At 38.8% G+C, this 20836-nt stretch overlaps 1 protein-coding gene across 1 annotated transcript in view; it reads right to left on the reverse strand.

Moving 5' to 3' along the window:
* The window catches only part of gpc5a (glypican 5a), a 122561-nt gene that overhangs the window by 94286 nt on the left and 7439 nt on the right, over positions 1 to 20836 (reverse strand). The window contains exons 3-6 of the mRNA XM_007553938.2: positions 2575 to 3035; positions 2248 to 2481; positions 1313 to 1446; positions 1062 to 1187 (exon numbers count right to left, since the gene is read on the reverse strand). Coding sequence (XP_007554000.1) covers positions 1062 to 1187; positions 1313 to 1446; positions 2248 to 2481; positions 2575 to 3035 — 955 coding nt within the window. The remainder of the gene's footprint in view (positions 1 to 1061; positions 1188 to 1312; positions 1447 to 2247; positions 2482 to 2574; positions 3036 to 20836) is intronic.

Consider the following 20836-nt stretch of genomic DNA (forward strand, 5'->3'; position numbering starts at 1 on the left):
TTCCAAAGTCAATACTTAGAAAATCGGTGTTTTCTACCAGAGGATCATCTACTTCATGAATGAGTATCAAATAATATATAGAAGAATCGCTTTTCTGACCATGATGATGACATTTCTGACATCTTATATCTACATTGACTCTAGCCATGTCATTTGATGTTTGGACCCTTCATGTCTCCAACTCATAAAAATAAAAATAAAAATGAGAAACTCGATGGGATTAGTTCAAAAATAAATACACTGCACCCTCATGATGCTATGCACTCTAACAACTCTAATAAGTTTCCCATGGATTGCAGCACTTAGCAAACTCAGACTATTAAGTTTGAGTTCATAAAGTGGAAGAAAAAAAATTCCTGGCACGCCTCCATGTAGATAGTTTTTATATCCACTGTAAATCTGAGGACGTTTAGTACTGTAGTTGTCATATTGTAGTCATTTACTGACATTCATTCCCTTGTTTTTCCCATTTAATAGAGTGGCTAAGAGAAAAGGTCTGCTGTGTCATGTCATATTTCTACTGACCTCCAGAGAAACAGGAAGTCGCGGATGCCAAAATAAACTTTGAGGAAAGGCATCTTTACTAGGACAGCCAGTAAGTGTGAAAAATTCAAACTTTAACATGGGACTTGAACTATAATTAGCTCACTAAACTGTGCTGAGCGTGTCTTCCCACTTCCCCCTTCTTCCTTCTGAAAGGCAGTTTGGGTCAAGTAAACAAAACTAAAAACTAAAGTCAAAGAAGGAAAACAACATGAATCAATTAACTAGATGGGAAATAAAGTTACTGCTTTGTAAACAACGTTATTTACAAGTCATTTCTTGCAGTGAACTTTAAAACCAAGTTTCTGACTACTCCTCATTTTAGGATCATTTCCAGATAGTTGCTCATGTGTTCGGATTAAGACACAAGGATGTGATTCAGCACACGGTTTGTCAATGAAGACATCTTGCATGTTTACGTCTGTCCAAACAGAGTTGCAAAGGAAACACCAGATGTTTGCTTCATTTGCTCTTATATTAACCATCTGTGTTTTTCACTAACATTTTTTGAAACAAACCTTTTCACAATGTTTGTTCCATTCCAGCATGGCACGCCGTCACCAGAAGAAAGTCCCTGCAAACACAGCTGATCTGCCAGGCCACCGTAGAATGTGCTGAAGGTACGCAGAGTCTTCAGAAAGTCCCTAAAAAAATGAAAAGAGGCAGCCACGTGTAAGCGTGCATAATGTTTACTTCTTCAGATCTAGTTAAAACTAAAAATAACTGCTGACTATGCGGTGTGTGTTGTATGCCTTTGACTTTCACCTACTTTCTCATGACAGAAAGTGAATCGTCCGACCGCCTGTTCAGAGCTTTGAGCGGGATGGAGACTCTGCTGTTCGCGTCCTGGATGCTGACCGACTGAGCTGGCCTCCTGATTGATGTGCTGCACAGTTTCTGAACCTAATGCACAGTAAAACAGCCACAAATTTAATTTCGAAACACTGAGGGAAGAATGTGTATTTTAAGAACTGGATAACCTTGTTAAACATTACTGAGGCTTCAACTGTGAGATTTGTTTTTAGACGGCTGAGTGATAACTATTTGTATTACGGCCATTAGGGCAAGCTAAGGCTTTCAGCTCCAATTTCTCTCAAGTTATGTCTATTTGCCAAACAGCAGTTACTCATGTTGTCCACTAGATGGAGATGTGGTGTCTCAATTAGTGCACTGCAACTCAGTGTAGCTCAGGAACAAACATCTGTGGAATTCACTTTACAACCAAAAAGATATAGAGCTTGGGAAAAAAAAACATTTGAAAAGGGGCCTTTATTGTCCACCTTTTCTGGAAGGTGAAAGAAAAAGACCACCTATAAAAGATGATAAATGGGTGGCAGCTCAAGGACTGGTGGTTTTCTCCATATATAGACCAAGTCCTCCTGTATCTGTAGGTTTATATACTTTTAGCTCCTCGCAGCGACCCACACAGATATTTTTAAGGCAATTTACCCTTTCCTTCTTCAAACTATCTGTTTTGTACGTACAGAAGGAATTTATCTTTGGCCTAAAGACTGCATACCTCTCTAACGCGGAGCAAGCAGCTCCACAATAAAAATTGCTCCAGGCCAGTGTGAAGCACTTTATTTTTTTGTTTATCCAATCACACCTGCGGGTGACAGTGGGTTCACCTTCTATAAAGAGCCCCGAGATACATTCAAATCTACCATCAAAAGCAATTTTTACGTCTCTGCTCGTGATCTAAACCTGTGCCGAGAGGCGAGGTCCATTTTTCTGAGCGTGCCCGATAGCATCGTGAAGCATCGTGTGAGCTCCCAGAAGCACTTGCTCCAAATCCTGAGCTCCATGCATCCTCGCTGACAGGCCCTCCAGCGAGCGAACAAACTCCCTCCAGTGGGCGTCGATCTCTGCCATGCTCGCCAGACACCCCCGCATTACGTTGAGGCAGTAGCCCATGCAGGGCTTGGAATGGGTAATGCCCTGTGGAGGAAAGTGCTCCGAGATTAGCGCTGCCGGTAAGCACACTTCATTAACTCAGATCAATAGACTTGCATCACAGAAATGTAACCACACCTGACAATGGGGACAGTACTGCATCTTGAGCAGGGCCCGCCTGCATTCACGGCTCAGCTGCAAATGGTCCGTGGTGTTAATGACCTCGATGCCGAGGTGCAGAGCCTGCAGCAGCAGCTTCCCAGAGACCCCAGAAGCAGCGATCTGATCGGCGAAGAGGTCCGGCACTGTACCAAATGGTTTGATAACGCGGTTGAGTGACCTCACACACTCGGCATAGCCTGGCGACGTGTCACCGACACCTGGGCTTATGTAGTGATTGTAGACCAGCGGGAGGAGAGCGTCGAAGAAGCGCTGCACAAACTCATCAACGTTGAGCTCAGAACCCAGCAGGAAGAGACCGACGTCGGTGAAGAGTTCCCTCACCGAGTCGGCAGCAGGATCAGCTATTTTCTGATAAGACACCTGGAGGACGACGTTGGTGTGATTCTCCGCCTGCCTCATCAGAACCTCGAAGGTCTCTGTAGAATACAAAACAGCAGAGACGGACGAATCAAAACGGAGAGATAAAAGAACGAAGAGATGCCGCAGCTAATTTTAACATATCATCTTCAGCATCGGGCCAGCTTTGCTGCTTGTTGAGAGTTTTAGAAGAAAAAAAAGGAGAGAGAGAGAGAGAGAGAGAGAGAAGTACAAAAGTTCAAAAGAAAAGAGAAATGTGGAGAACAATGTTATTCCCAGCAGGGGCTGCAGCTCCCTGAAGCCTCTTCTAGAAAGCAGGGAGCAAACATGTAGTGAAGCAATTTCTTCTCTAACCTAAGATTTTGCTGACAAAAACGGAAATAGAAGGGTACAAAACTTCAGAGAAGAAACAGTGGTGATAAAATATACGCTTCAGAACAATGTAAATGTGCCGTCTTTATAGCAGCAAACAGCAGGAAGTTGAAGGGCGAGACTGGGCTGGCCACCAATAACAAAGTGACATGGAGCTAAAAAGCTACGGTTAAAACGATCTGGAGTAACCAGAGTTTTATGTTTTTGTCCAGCTGCATGGAGCATAGAGTAACACAGCACTGCCCCTTCCCCACCTGTTGCTTTGCAACACCAACGAACTCTTTAAAAGAAGGCTGCTGCACTTTTCCTTCACTGCACATATGGAAACATGCACATGAAACATGCACATGTTTGGAACCATTTCTGGTTCTGATGATAATACATGAATAGTCAGAGATTGGAAAACAAAGGAGCTTCTCGCAGTACTCCTGGTAAAGTGAAGCTGTTTTTAAACTATAGATGTCAAGCAGCTGTCTGGGGCTCCGCCCATGCAGATAGCCCAATAATTTATGAACAAATATTAGCTAGTCATATTCCCAGTGGAAGAGGGGAATGTCAAAAGGGGATAGAATTTACCAGGTGTTTATTTCTTAACTCTGCTTGAGGGTATGTATTTAAAGTAGCTTTTGTAACAGAAGTTTGTTTTAGATTCATGTGCAAGTATTTCTGTACTGTGGAACTATGGCATTTTTACTCAAAGTTACACCTTGAAAACCTCAAAAGGGCTCATTCCTAGAGACAGGCAAAGCAAAAGAAATCATATATTACAAAAAAAGTTTACACTCTTGCCTAGGTTTGCACAACATTTTGGCATGGTAATTATTCTACACTGAAATAAGCTGTAGTCATTAACAAGGAGCTAATTGGTTTAGTTTAGGTCAAAGATGGAGGAAAATGTAAGATCCGGGAAAGTAAGCACCTCACCATCTGGTTTGGCAGCCTGTGTTTTTTCCCACGTAACAGACGACTTTTAAACGTGAGATTTAAACAGAAAATTGAAAGAGCTCACCAAATCCTTGCAGAAGAATCATAATTTCTGATTTGAGAAATCTCCCGAGGCTCAGCAAGTTTACGGTTTGCCTTAAACATTTAGGGGTGCATGTTGTGTGGATGCAGAGCACACCTTATCTAAAAGAGCCGATAAGATCTATGTAATTTAGCGGCCCTTTCAGGACATTTCTCCCCCCCTTGTCTCTGCCCCTTTTTCTGTGAATAAAGGCCACTTGTGCCACAACTTTGTAGATAAAATAAACAGTATTTGTCCAAAGTTCTGCATTTTTTGTAAAGACAGCAATTCTGGTACAAATAACACATTTGTGCAACACTTTTGTCAGCAACACACGAGAGACTAGGTTTTCCAAGACTTTTTTTCACACAGTAAAGTGTAATCTAAGCACACACACAAAAAAAATTCACAGCAACAACAAGCTCGCTTTTATCCTTTTGTCGCTCTTTGATCATATTTATCTCAACTAATACCTGATCCGCGGCTGTTTTCGGATCATGTGCTCGTCATGAGCTGTGAGGTAATAGAAGGGGGAGAGCACCCGGAGCTGGCCAGAGGCTGAGTCTGAGAAAGAGGCGACAGCCAATGAGATGAGGTCTTACACAGCCAAAATGCAGAATAATATGCACTCATATGGAAAGCCTGACCAAAAAGGACCCCTTTGTGAGGGCCACCGCAAGGGGAAAGAGAGAGGGGGGGTCTGGCAACATCTCAGGCGGGAACATTAAACCTGGAGGTACCAGGAACCGAGTCTTATCACAGCCCCTCTGTGATCTTGCCTCAATGTGTTATGTCTAACAAGATCAGAGACTGAAAGAAGTGTTTTTGTGCGAAAACACAAAAAGAAATCAGCACCTCCTACACAACAAGCTTTGTGGTCAGAGAGCAAAGCAAATATCAGACAGGGAATCTGCAAAAGCAGAGAGAAAGACAAGAAAATCTGTTCATGTGTGAGTTGATGAAACAGAACGTCGCCTCACTCATGAGACAGAGACACAATACGAGACCAGAGAGACGCTGAGATTACTGTGGAGCTTAGGAGCAGGATTCTGAACATCACATAAATGTTGTGGATCCCGTCTGTCAAAATAGAGCATTTTTTGTAAGAGAAGATTGTTATATGTTCTCTCTTTGAGAACAGAAATGTTGTATTTTAATAACAATAAGGATTTTTTTTCATGGATTTTCTTTTTTTTATTTAGATTTTTATAGTTGTTAAATTATTAAAACTTGATCGATCATTATGTTGTCTAATGATTTAAGTATCACTCTGAGTAATGGTATAAGTACCTCTACAAAATGTATATATTGTGGAAAAAGCTCAATATTTTTTGTCACTCACTTCAGAAAGAGAGTCTCGTATATGATATAGCTTTTTATTACACACAGAGTGAAATATCTGAAGCCCTTATTCCTTGTAACGCTAATGATTATGGCTTACAGATAATGAAAACCCAAAATTCACTGTCTCGTAAATTTGGAATACAAAAATTACATTTGAATCAGAAATGCCAGGTTTCTGAAACCTTGTTCATTTCTATGCACCCAATAACTCCTTTTGCATTAATTACTGCATCGAAGCAGCGCGGCAACGGAGATGATCAATCTTTGGTACAGCTGAGGCGATGGAGGCCCAGGTTGCTTTGATAGCAGGTCTGGTCTCTATCATCTTCGTCTATGGTCAATCAAGTACCGTGGACTGAACCAGCCTTTTTATAACTTTCGCAGTGTGGACAGATGTAAAGTCTTGATCGATGAAAATATCAGCTTCTCCATAAAGGTGTCAGCCATTATTATTATTAGGTTATTCCAGACTCTAGAGGCTGACAAGTCCTCTGTGCTTCAGTTCTGACCTGTGCTGCCCTAACAGCATCTGGCTGGACAAAGTTAATCCTACCAGAAAACCATGATATTCTGTGATAGACAGACAAAAACCACAATGAAATATAGAAAGAGACTTTTTTTAAAGCCTTTTTTTTTTCAAGAACATAAGTATTACATTCTTTGTTCAGTAGAAGGAGATTCATTAGAAAGCCAAACTCACTCCTTAGCTTGTGGATTGTTTAGTGTCAGAGATCAGACTGATATAAAGGGAAATGCTTGTGCTTCTGGTATGTGGGAGAACAGTGAGAGGAGGCTGAAACTTTTCCAAGGTTTGTTAAATTTTTACTAAACTGGCTGTTTATTTCTGCATTTAGCAGCCTGTTTCATGCCCAGAGCATTTTACAGCCCATTAAAGCTTTGAACATTTTAATTCTAACAAAAGCAGAGACTGCATTTTATAAATTAAGACTTTTAGAAATCCTAAAAGGTTGGGGGGCGACACTGGCATAGAATAGAGACATACCATGCAATTGTAGTATCATGTTTTCTTGCATGAGAAGGTACAGCAGAAATCAATTGAACGTTGCCTCTGCCACAAGAGGGCGACCTATTTCACTTCTTTTTTTTTCTACACAGATTGAATGGAAGGAGGAAGGTGACATGGTATAGTTTTCAGTCCTGAGGAAGGTTGTTACTGTTTAAATAAAGATTTTCCTCTTCCTCTTTCTGCATCGATCTACTCTGGATGTTTCTTTCAAAAGACCAAAACCTGACTTCCACCACAGCCCATTCAGACTAGCATGTTTATATTAGGATCAAGATAGGCACACCTTTCCATGTTGGCAGTGAGAATCATTTACATGCGACTTGTTCTTTTCAAATCCCATTGGATTTGCTGTAACTCCAAATCCTTAAAACTGGTGCTACAACTGGCTTAACAGGCATTTGTGCTGGCACTGCTCATGTATATATTTGTATTCATAAATCTGTCACCGAGGTAGGGGATCAGTCAGCGGGAAGATAAATACTACAAGCCTTTGTAGTTCGAGACCATTTCGACATAGACAAAAAAAAACCAAAAGCTCTTGCTCTCTCACACTCAATCTGAATAAGCACAGGGATGGCTGACAGAGTGAGTGCTCTGAACTGAGATGCATCCCTAAAAGTGAACTGTAATGCGTGAACAGAGCACATCAACGTGAGCCGGTTTTGTTTGAAACTTGCCTTGCTTTCAGGTTTCCAGCTCTCAAATGCCACCAGCTGACCTCAGCCGAGCTGCCGAGCAACGCAAAGATGGCTTTTATTAATGTGATTCATCCTCTGGTGAATGGCTGTGACCACAACAGAGGAGCCCGGTGACATCTGATAGGCTGCAGAAAAGGCCATTCTCCATCTAGAGAGGATGAGTCAGTGGCACTATGGGTTCAGCTCATCCCGAAGAAAAAAAAAGAAGAAAACACGCTCACTATGGAAGTCTATGACTTCCAGGGCCGCACGGCTAGTACAGGAAACAGGAAACTATAAGCTCTTTGTGACGTGTTAAAAGATGAAAATAAGGGGCTCCTTTAAGCTGTTGTTTTATGATCAGGTCTGGTGTTTCGGTAGGTATAATTTTAACTAAAGTATATCAAGCAACTATGAAAATAACTTTTGAAGAAGCTGGCTAGTATTTATTTCTTCCTTGTAGGTGGTAGCAAAAAGTTAAACTATGGTCTCATTTTACCTCAAGTGTTGCAGACAGATTAAATAAACACTGTGACAGAGTGACATTTACACTGATAATTGATTGGTCACTTAGGTTAAATATATGCTGTTGATAAATCATTATTTTCATGTTAATAAATGAAGGGTAACATAAAAAAATATTGGCATTTTAAAATTTGTTTTAAGAATTAAAAACACGACTTTTTTGATCTTTTTTTTTTTCATTCGCAAAGATATTTGGTTATGTAAGATGAAGAAGCATCCATCATTTTTGAATTGTTTGCATGGCAGCATTTTCGGGTACCTGTGAAAAAAAATGGTGACACATTGACAGACAAGATACGTAAGCACTGTGAAAATATCACACCTTGCTCTTTAGCCAATGCAAAAATATGCCAATCCTGTATCATGAGCATCTGGGATGTTCATTTGCAAGGCCACAAAGAGAAAGACTGGGAGCTACCAGCAACTCTGTGGTCTGTTGAGGTGAATGCAGCTGAAATCATTCATTCACTTCACCTGAGAGGAGAGCTGTTGGTAGATTTAAACCCCCTGTTTGAGTGGATGTTAGAAAGAGACTTTTCCTATCAACCCAATTTTAATGTAAAAGATGAAGTAAACACTTTAGGGATATATATAAGGGATTAACATGTTTCCTGTCTCTGAATGAGACATAGGAAACTTCAGATAAACTACACTGAGAAACCAACAGCATCTCGACGGACTGTTTCAGCCCCTCTTCTGAATCCTTTAAAATACAAAAGCAGTCCTAAAGAGCAGTCAAGCAAAGAGGAGGGCATTGCAAAATTGGCTTCTGTTAAAGATGAAGTTTTAGTTCGTAATGGAGATGTCAGATATGAAGCTACATTAAGTGTCACAAACAACAAAACAAAATAAACATCATGCCTGTCAATTATGAATTGAAAGTCCAGAGTTTTAAAAGGAGCACAGCTGATACCCAGACTGTCTGACTGAGCACATTTTGTCTCTGGACTCCACTGCCTGACACGTCAGAACAGTTTCTGAAGGTGCCCTAGTGAAAAAAAATTTACTTTAGTATATTTCAAATATACTTACATTTGTGTAAACATATTTTTAGCATACTAAGTATTAAGTGTACTACCTATAAATGCATACGAAGTATACTAAAAGTATGCTACAACCTTAGTTTGTCTCCTTAAGTCCACACTTAAAACAGCTTCATAGTTGATGCCAACATCAACTGATTCTATGACATTGCTGACTTTTTTTTTTTTTTTACTTCTAACATAAACAGACACCCAGAAATGTTTTTCCACCCGAGCCATCCGGTCCCAATCATCATCAGTTCTGATGATGTCACATACACAGTGAGCCCACAACGTCTTGAAACTGTAAGTCTTATTTTTTCGTTGCCATTTTTCTGTACTCTTTAAAATACAAATGCTTGCACACCCCATCAAATAAAGTGTTACCAAAATGGTAATATATTGAAAGCACAATGTAATTAATTTCACCTATAAAGTGTGTGTTGTAATGGATCCGTCTGTGTTCTGGTAACCTGATGTGTGTATGAAGCATGTAATGTACAAAGTACCAAAGAAGAATAATAAAAGACATTACTTAACTAAAAAGTGTACTTCATTAGCAATTATAGTAAACCAAAAGTGTAATTGCAGCATACTGTAATCACGCTACTAATATATTAAGTATGTATTTATAATATACTTAAAATACATTCTAAGTATATGTTAAATCTAACTCAGTCACTAAAATAGTACACTCTACATATACTAATCAAGCACATTTTTGGTAGATAAAAATACTTAAAGTACACTAAGTACTGCTTAAGTTTGTCCAAAAGAAGTGCGTTGAAGTATGCTTAATACACTTAAAGTAGTGCTTAAGTACTACTTAAGTACACTAAGCACCAAATTAGTATTTCAAAAAAGTCATAATTTAAGTATACTAATTCTAAGTATACTTGAAATATACTCATGATTAGTCCTACTAAAAGTATGCTTAAGTATGTTAAAATTTAACAAACTTAGAACATTAATTTTTCACCAGGGTGGGGCTGAACAAGCAAAATGTTTCTCAGTAAATGCATTTTTAAACTTCAGGTTATCTAAAGACTTTAAACCAACAGCACACAAAGAACACCGACTGTAAATACAAGAGTGATAAATAAGAATGTTTCTAAACTAAAGACAAAAAAATAACTTCTATTTTTAACAACTTTAGCAAATGTAAATCAAGAATTATTTTTCTTTCTGCCTGCAGTGAGAAGCCTTTAATTTTTAGAGCACCAATCACATTCCTAGAAAAAACTACACCCTGAAGGACTATAAGAGGACAGATAAGATTTTTATATGTTTCTTCTGCCGTGGGCAAGACTCATTTTCACACAAGCGTACATATTTTAGATAAGTTTGAGATAAGTCAAATATAACACTGAAAAAAGATAAAGCGGCATAATCAAAACAGGCATCAAGACATGCAAACACGTGTGCCATATGAAAGCCTGCCAAGTGTTTCCAGCCAGAATGTGTTTTCTAGACAACAAGAGTGAGTTCAGCATACCTGTTGCTCTGACTTAAAAAACAAACCACCGACTTAAAATCAGTCTTTCATCTTCTGCGTGGGTCGGGGCGTGCAGAGGCACGCAGGAGTAGGGGGGGTCCACAAATCTGATTTCGGTCTGAAAAAATGTTTCTCTGCACATTTTTTTTTCCAACAAAACAACAGAACTCCTGCAAGCAGCAACAGACTGAATGCTGTGACCTGCAGGTGTCAGGGATGGAAAAGAGTTTGAAAATCGGTATAAATAAGCTCTTAGATGTTTTCTTTTCAGCCGTCTGTATATTGGTTTAAATAAAGGAAGTATTGTGTAGAACTGTGGTAGCCTGGTCAGAGGCTCTCCATACTTCAGAAGTTTTGGGAAAAGGAAAGGAAAGGAAAGGAAAGGAAAGGAAAGGAAAGGAAAGGAAAGGAAAGGAAAGGAAAGGAAAGGAAAGGAAAAGAAAAGAAAAGAAAAGAAAAGAAAAGAAAAGAAAAGAAAAGAAAAGAAAAGAAAAGAAAGGAGTTCATCTGTATAGACTTTTTTCAGCTAATGTCAAATCTCTTATCTCTTTCCACTTCCTCTTCCACATCAATACACATGCTCCTCATGTCGTACATTAGCATTTACCAAACAGAGATTTAGCCAAAGCAAACTTGGCCCTCGTGTAATAAATCTGCCTACCTTAGCTATAATAAACAGACGTTTCTTCCTCTTTGTCTGTTTTTTTTTCTGTGTGAATCATGTTTCTCTCCATCCATCTCTGCTCTCTCTCTTTTCCCCAGAAGGCTTTAAAAGTCAATATTTGAGGATCTGTTGCAGCTCTTGAGCACTTCAAAGAGCACAGAGCTCGCTGTGAATACAGCCTTTAATATGCTGTTCAGGAAAAGAAGCATAAAGAGTCAATAAGCAGACAAAATGATCGTGCGGGTTTTCACGACCCATGTTGCAAGGCCGTGATTCTGTTTACACAGTCAAATGGCAATGACCTGGCCGCAGCTAGGTTCGAGATACAGTTCAAGAAAATGAATGCAAGACGTTCTCGAGAAAAAAAGAAAAAAAAAAGAGACATGACTGTGTGTCGTTGTGTGGGGTTAAAGACCTCTTCATACATGCTGAAAAACCACAGGTCACTTGAGCAGTCCTTGACAATTTCTCACTGTGCACACAGAGAAAAAAGGCTCAGCTGTGATGGTTGAAAACCCTGAGTGAAAATAATAATATCATAATAAAGCTTTCATTAGCTTTCAAAGGTGTCTCTGTGTGAAGCTGTTGAAGGTTTCCTGTGGCTGACCTCAGTGAACTGCTGGATGCCAGTGAAGGAGTACACTGAGCTTTCAAGAGCCTGAACAGAGGAACTGCAACACACAGCATGCCAGTGATTACGCTGCTGAGCCGGATAATTGCATTACTTGTATGACATGTAGGTTCAAAAGTCAGATTCAACATTTTCAACCTAGAAATATGTCCATTATGTTACAGTGAACATTTCCAAAGGGTCTATTTTTTTTACAGAAGCAAGTTTTAATTACATTAATTTATATTTAAATCTACTCAGACCTGCTTAGGCTGCTCTCATAAAAGAAGTTTGATATTTTATCCAAGACTGCTATTAAGTCATCCCCAGTTCAAGCGGCACAAATAACTTTTCGCACACCTTTCTGGCAGGTTCAGACATCCCTGATTTTCAGAGGGCTTTTTGTTCATCTGGTTTCTGACGGGATTCAAGGATCACATTTTGTAGATGCTTAAAGTCAAAGTGAATTAACTTCGCTTGGCCTCATTATGTTGAGCTGTTCCAGACATGAACTGGTCTCTACACTCACATTATCCTCAAGATATATGTAGATAAACTGAAAATTTCAGCTGTGCTTGAAAAAAACTCGTGACAATATGACAAGAAATACTCTTTGCCCTGAATTATGGTGGGTTATGTTTTGTTTTAAAGCTATGATTTAGCTTTAAAACAAAGCTAAATCATAGGCTGCTCTCATAAAAGCAGTTTGATATTTTATCCAAGACTGCTATTAAGTCATCATTAATATGTACCTCATATTAATGAGGTACATTATGATGAATTTGTGACAGCAGTTTAACTTTTTTTCTTTAATTTCACACCCTTATTCTACCACATCCCTGAGCTGCTCTGACACTGATAGACAGATGATCCATTTAGACACATTTGTGTGCTTACGGAGCGCTACGTTTAGTGCCGAGGTGGACGTTTTCATTGTAATTGATCACCAGTATTTTTGAAAGATACCGTTCATATTCCACATTATCACATCTAGCATCTTAAGAAAGAACAACACTGGACAATGTCCAAATCTTTTTTCTCTAGAATTTTTGCTCACATTTGAAAATAATGTTGCCACGAATTAGTGATTTATTTATTGTGATTCTGTTTAGTTTGCACTACAGCATTTATAGCCTTATTTATGTGTTGCTCGACAACCTTTTCAGACACGTTAAAGCCATAAAAAAGGTTAGACCACAAAAACAAGATGATAAAAACATAACACTCATCAATACTAGAGAAGAACCAATAAACTACCCATAGATAAACTCACCAAAGTGAGTTTATCTATGGGTTACCCTAACCCTAACGCCTGATGGTAAGCAAATTATTAATGTGCGTGGTCTATTCTAAAGATAAGACTACTTTCTTTGGGGGTAACCATACTTAAAATGGGATTCAAATGTTTATATCACACAGCCTTATCAGATACTGGACTCCTCGCTCAAAAGAACAACGTTCATTTGTCACTCATGCCAGCATATTAATGATAAGGAGAGCAATTACGCCGTTATATAAGCCACGTAGCAGAGAAGGGCAGGGAAAGGGAAGAGAGACGGAGCAGACAGAAGGCTTGGTGTATTTCTGTGTTTAGGATTTCATCGCCCAGTCGACTGCAGAGCCTAATCCCCGGAGACCTGGATCTTACTTAGTAAATACTTCCTGCCATCTGACTGACAGAATTGATTTGTCCTCTGCAAGCATCTACAGTGCAACAGAGAAATGTAACATTGAAAAGGGAAGATTGAGCGAGCTTCAAATAGAAGAAGCAACAACAACAACAACAACAAAAACATGAAATTGATAACAATCTGGGTAACCAAGAAATCATTACTGTTCAAACTTTACCTTTAATAACATAAAGTTACCTAATTTTTAAAGTGAAATCAGTAATTATTTTATAACAAATTTATATCAGTAATGATTTTTTGGTTAATGTCAAGTTGTCATAAAAAAGACATTTTGAATAATGTCAACTTTGTATTAAAAGCATCATAATTTACCGAATGACGCTTTATGACAACAGTCATAAATATTCATGAAGGCTTATTCATGTTCATGATAGGTGTTATGACATGTTTATGAAAGTGTCTTGACAGTCTTATTCACCCCCCTTCAAATAAAGTGTTACCAAAATCTGTTTTCTTTTGGAAAATAAATGACTCATACTCTGGGATCAGTATTTATTTTAAGACGATTCTTGTTTAACTTTATTATGTCCAGTCAATAAACATAAAACTAAACCAAAGTAGCAACATCAGCTTTACCTTTGGTTTGCATGCTCTTTAAGACCACAGATGTTTAACTCCAATGGCTTGGCTTTCATCTAGATAACATAATGTAGATCTATGAAAAAGCAGGGAAAACATAGATTAAATTTGTCCTGGAGACTTCCTGTTGAGCTGCAGTGTGCTGTGCCGTCTCAAAAATGGCCTTAGGACAACAAGCGGTAGCCATAAATCTCCATTTCAAACAGGCACACAGGAGACAATGCAAAGTGCTGACAAGTCTGTGTATTTTTAGGGCTCATCTCTATGCAGCAAGTGGCTGCAGTGCAGTAGGAAGAAAATGTGTGAACTTCTAAATGGCAAGAGACCTAAATGTAAGACAAAGAAAGTTAGTTTTTGTCATGTGGGCAGATTCCACTGATGTTCTCCACTTATTAAGAGCTAGAGGATCTTCAGTGCCTCGAACAAATGTGGGTTTCCTGTGGAAAGTTGAGGGCAAAATCCAGAAGGATTTATTAACTGAGTGCTTGTGAAATCACAGGCCTTGACCTAAAAATCTGATCTGATCGTACATGAAAAGTGGTGTTGGCCGCAGCTCTGAGCTTTTCTTAGTACTTCTGTCAGTTCTGTATCATTTAAATCTGCTGCACACAGTAACGGCCATTGTCCCAATAAAATACGAACCTATATTATGCAGTTGAGCCCAAAATTATTCATACCCCGGGCATTATCAGGGATGTTTCAATTCTGCCAACAATTTTCTTCTGACTGTACCAAAGTTTGTCGCTAAGCCCTGAAACTGGAGCTTCAGGGGCCTGGACCTAAACATTAAGTTGAAGGGATGGAGGCCTTCCAACCTCTAAGACTTCAAAACACCTGTAGAAACCTGGTAAAAGGGAAGTAAAGATTTTCTCTCTCTCTCTCTAAAGATATATCAGCTGAAATACCAAGAAGATACCCAACCAGTTAAAGAAATGCTTCGAATAACCCAGCTCTGTGGACCTGTAGGTCACGTCCATTGTTATGCTTCAGCTGAATATTTGAACCAAGCTTGAACGTGTTAATTATTGAGCATTTGCGGTTCTGGTGGACAAATTCTGTTACCCTTTACAGAGTCAGAGAACAGGGTGAAGTTCAATCTATTACCTTTGAATAAAAGAGAGGTCACTTCCATTCATCCCCGACTTAATTTTATGTGGAATCTTTTAAAGCTCCTTCTTCAGAAAATACAGAATTACTTCCCTTGAATTTCCCAACATTTTATAGAAGTACTGACAACAGAAGACGATAAAAGAGTCACAGAAAGACCTCACTAAGTACTTCAGACAGAAGATGTAAGAAATGACAGGGGAAAACAGCCACTTTGACTTTGCAGCAGTCCCACGTCTGGACTGCTGAAGGCTTTTGACTCTGAATAATCCTGCTTCCTTCTAAATCCTTATCCTCTGACTTCAAACACTGCGCAAAGACCTTTAACAGAATCTGGCATCCTCCCAGCCTTCTCTCGTTCAGCAGTTCAGTAATTCATTCTTTTTTCTGTGCTTTCTTTCCCACTTTCTGTCCCTCCCTTGGATCAACTGTCCAAGCCTTGAATCACAAAGCCAAGCCTGAATTCTGTGGGAATAGTGCAGTGAGGCCTCTGCAAAGCATGATTGTGCACCCACACACTTTAATGTGCCTCTCTGGTGAATAGTTAAACTGAGAAAAGAGATGTTTGTGGACCTGTTGGTCTGTTAGTCACATTCAAAAAAGCACAGACTAACTTGGAAAATATCTGATCGGTAGAGTGCAAAAACTGAAACGACTTTTGAGTATCTTGCAAAAGTATTTACAGCATTTTTCAAGTTAAAAGCACCTGTATGTATTTATCGGGACTGTTTTGTAAAAGACATTAACAAAGTAGTTACTCGGTTTCCAGCATTTTCTACAAACAAGAATCTGTAAAATGTGTCCAAACCTTTTAAAATTAAACTAAAGTTGAAATTACAGCTGCAAGACTTTTTAGGTTTTGTCTCTATTGTCTGTGCGTATTGAGAAACAAAAAATGTCTACCCGTTCTTCTACGTAAAATAGTTCAAGCTCTGTTAAATTAGACGGAGAATGTCTCCGATCAGAAATTGAACCTTTACGGCAGCACAAAATGTTTATCAGGACATCATCCTGCCCTGTGCTTAGCTCCCTCTATCTTAAAATCAGATGTAAAACATCCTCACAGCATCATATTGTCAAACAAAGCATTCAGCATTTTGTTCATTTAGATCCAAGTACTCATTTCCACATTTTGCTTCGTCTCCTAGAGCTTTTAGCAAACTGGGAGACAACAAACCCTAAAGATTATCGGTGTGAATGACTAACAGCCGTCCAATCAACAGAATCTGTGACCAGTGTGATCGATTTCTCCAGTCACTCCAGAGTTATCGTGGACCTGTCAGGTGCTTCTCTATTTCATGATGTTTGTCTGTACCTGTTGGTTTGTACTCTTTTAATTTCCATTATTAAATGGAACCTGTTGCTGCTTTCAACTTCTCCATAGCTTCATGACTTACCTGTGCCACGCGTTCCTTGGTTTATTATTTAAGTTATATCTAAAGTCAATTGGTCGCATAAAATTTCACTTGGGTGTATGAAAGTGAAAATATTTAAAATTGGATTGTGTGTTACTTCATATAATACTTTCAGGTAAATAAAATAAATAATAGTTCAATATGAGAAAGCCTGAAATACCATACAGGATTCCTTGGAGCAACATCCATGAAGTCCATGTCTAACACAAAAGATGCAGAGTGCTATAAACAGCAGCATATTTTCCTCGACTAAGGCAAGCAGCCAATTTGTGACCAACATAGAAATTTTACTGGAAGCAGAAAGTGCATTGCTGAAGTCAATGATGCAGAGCCACCCGTGGCTGGTCACAGCACAATATCTGTCTCTAGTAGGAAATTACTATTTTAAACGGGAGATTCTTGGAAAATGCGAATTGCCAAGAAGTCGCCAGCTAAATGAATCGGCTGCTTTCACTCCACTTTTAGAACATTGTTTTGCATATTTCTTAGCAGGTCTTTGTAATCTCAATATAATATTAAAGTCCAAAAGAAGTGAGAAAACAAAACAAGATTGTGATTAAAATACCACATTTTATAGTTTGTAGCTGCCGCGGTCACTGCAATAAAATTATTATTACTGTAGTAAAATATAGTGGTTTTACCAATAAGAACAATTAAGTTTAATTATAAAAAGGCATCTGTCAGAGCTTTTAATAACCGCCGGGTTAATCTGCCCTTTTCTGTGTTTTAAATACTGACTTTAAGAAAGAGATTGCTGTTGTTACAACACTTCAATTGAAGTGTGCTTTTGATCACTGTCTTTCTGCGACACACAGCTCTGTAGAGGTGACCTGAAGACTGGATATTCTCCTTTAGGATTTTCACCAATAAAGCAGAAATTGTCAAGATCCAGAAGCAGTAAAGCACTCTGCACCATCACAGTTACACCACTCTGTTTAATTGTAGTTTAGCATTATTTTTCATGAACATTGACCTTAGCTGAAGTGATTGAAGCCTACAGTGCTTTAGATGTGGTTTAGTTCGTTTTGGACTTCCTGGATGAGTCATTTATGCATTTTTTGAGTAATTTTGGAAGTGCCGGCCACTCCCAGGACGTTTTACTACTGTTCCATGTTTTCTCACTGGCTATTACTGTGGTTCATTGGAGACGTGAAGACTCAGAGAAAAATCTATAACTCTCATATAGATTGATCTGTTGCTTTTGGGATCATTTAGCCTACTTCATGTTGTCAGTCTGGTTCTGTCTTGGTGAACAAGTCTGGCAATAATCAGACATGAGTGTGGCTAGAGAAGTTAAACTCAGCTCTCCAAGCATCATGGTTAATCACAGTTCATTTAAGGTTTGCCAACGGGGGCAATAACATTTTCACATAGTTTAGTCTGCTTTTGTCCCCAAATAAATGAAATAATCATTAGAAATATGCCTTTTCCATTATCTTTGTCTGAAATTAGAGTCTGATGATCTCAAAAATTTAAAGACCACATAAATTCAAAAACTGCATATGGAAAGGAGTCAAGACATTTGCACAGCAGTGTAAAAGTAGATGTAACAATACTGTCTGTCTGAAAGTAGATGTAACAATACTGTCTGTCTGAAAGACTCTCTTTTACACAGCAGTTTATAATAAAAAAAATCAAAAATCATCAATACTGATGTTAATTAATGACGTAATTTCAAGCTTGCTTAGATTATTTTCTTAATGATTATTCAAATGAGTATTGTTAAAGTCATTATTCAACAAAGTCCAACAGAAAACATGTAACACAGAGGGTTTTGAGATCGTTTTCATGATGGATAATGAGTCAAAAAATGTGGTTCACTTGTTAAATCTACATTCTGTTCTTGTTCTGTTTGAAACATAGTGGTCATAAATCACCCAGACAGGTACCTAAAACTTCTGCATCCTAATTTCTGGGTAATATAGAGGCCAGGCTAATATCTTGCTCTCTTTGTTGAGCTCATTCAAATGTTCTCACATCTTTTTTTTTTTTTTTAAGTAGGACAAACTGTTCAGAAGAAAGATGAAGCAAAGCAATTATTGCCAGTAAGAGTGTCAACATTACATCGTTAAGAGCTGATCAATGCTGTTCCTTTCAGCATCAATGAGGAATCAGATTGCCGAGCAAGACTGTGATAGTATCCATTAAAAAGCTACACTGAGTACAAACAAGGGAATTAAAAAGTCAAAGCTCTGGTGCCACAGCAAAACCTGCTTTGTTCGCTGTTGGGGGCAGATATTACCATAAAAGACCTGCAGGAGGCCTGCTATAAACGATGCACTCACTGAGTGAAAATGCTGGCTTTTAAAGACCAAATTTTTTAAGATGGACCAGGAGAACAGCCACGCCCTGATGGAAAATTTATTACACTTAATCTGGAGTCAATTCAGTTCGTTTGTACAGCACCAAATTACCTAAAGCCCTTTCCGAGACAAAGTGGTTGAATTATACAAAATATGTAATTGGTTAATTTTGACTTCAGAGCGGTCCGGTTTAATCCAATACAATTCAGTCTGAAAGCATACAACTCAGTTGTACCGCAGCGCAACCAAAGCCAGTTGACTATAAAAAGCCAAAAGGTAAAAATGGGACCAAATGTACCCTGAATGATTAGCTCTGATAGGAACCCTTAATTTTAGTCAAACAGAGCATTGCTTTGAATAAGGCGAGTTACAAGAACATTTAATTAGAGTAATTTTGAAGCGAACTGAACTGAACTTCACCACATAACAGAAATCCTGTAACATCAGGAGGACTTTTCATTTGGATCCCCCTCCTAAGCAGAATGTCTCAGTTAGAAACAATGCAAATAAAGAAATGAAAAAGCCTGTGTCTGTGCCCACTAATTTCCCCTGTCTCATGCTGACTTCATTTTTGTTCTTTCTAGACTCGAAACCAAAATGACACACTGACTGGAAGAAAGACCACAAGCCGCAAAATCTTAATGGTCGCAGCAGTTTTATGCAGCAGACATTCAAGTAACAGCAGCATTAACCTTAAAACAGTCTGTCTCAACTTGCCCTCCAAGTGGTCATGTCGTACTTATGAAGGCTTCAAGCTGAATTATGGGTTAACAACCTCTGTCTGAAATGGTCTTCGGGTTGCATGTTCTGCTTTTTTTTTTTTTTTGCGCAGGAAAACCATTTTTAAAAGCACTCTATAGTTTGTATAATCAGAGCAATAAATCATTAGGTAATGTTGCAATCAGTCTTTTCAAGACAACAAAAACACTGTTGTATTATAAGTGCTAAAACCACAAACATAAACCTAAAGATGTAACTGCTTTTTTTTTTTTTTTTTTTTCTGGTGAGAACAGGAATCTCAAAATGACTCCACAAATTTCCTTCAGGCATGAAATAAAATAAGGCGCAAAACCATAACAATGGTTTTAAGTTTCGTACACTTTAATAAGCAAGACTTATGTTTGTTACTTGACATGCTTTATGAGGTTCAGCCTATTCATCAAGCAGATTTCTTAGAATAAATCATTTTTACTGATATTGTTAAGTGAATTTTTGTGGCTGCACGTTTGTTTTACTGAATCCAGACTAGGCTGAGTTACGACAAAGTACTGTAGCAGCAGGGAGCTGTTGACCATTCCCGTGTTATTCCTCTCAACACGCATCCACAGTTAGCGCAGTACAAATCAGAGCTTCGGAAATGGTTCTACAAATCAACATTTTCCCAGAGGAGAACATTGCTTTGATGCGGTGCTTTTCAGACCGCGGTGCTATAATTTGCACAGCCATCCTCAGACGTTCTCTCGGGCGTCTCAACAGCTGATTCATACAGCACTCTGTTTGACTTTTATGTGACTCCTGGCCGACGGGGAGCCGGGATCACTTAGGTTGGTTGCCATGGTTGTGAGGCAAACCTGCGCGGTATGAAGGAAAGATCTTCCCCGAAGGCCTTCTCGACGGGCTGCATATTTGTGCATTGTGTGGACAAAGCGCAGAAACCTCACAAAAGCTGAAAGAAAGCACGCAGTCCTGATAGACTTACTGACAGACGGGTAGCAGGGGAAAACACACAATGTGCTGAAGATTGCAGCAATATCTGCTAAAAGCACACAATTAACTTTGGATTTGTTCCCTCTTCCCTCCTTTCCTGATGCTCGGCTGTCTTTCTTTTAGCACAGCAAGTCTACAAACTGGGCTAATTTAAGACACAATATCATTGAAAGAAAAGCATAGAAAATCAAGCTCAATTTGTGCATGTTTAACTCATGAGAGGGAAAAAATAACTTTATGTGTTTATTTTGCGTCTCACATAAAATAAACCCATATATTAGGTTCTGTTGTCCCGCTACATTCCACTAATGTCTTC

The sequence above is a fragment of the Poecilia formosa genome, unplaced genomic scaffold (assembly GCF_000485575.1).
Source record: "Poecilia formosa unplaced genomic scaffold, Poecilia_formosa-5.1.2 Scaffold60, whole genome shotgun sequence".
NCBI classification, from domain to species: Eukaryota; Metazoa; Chordata; class Actinopteri; order Cyprinodontiformes; family Poeciliidae; genus Poecilia; species Poecilia formosa.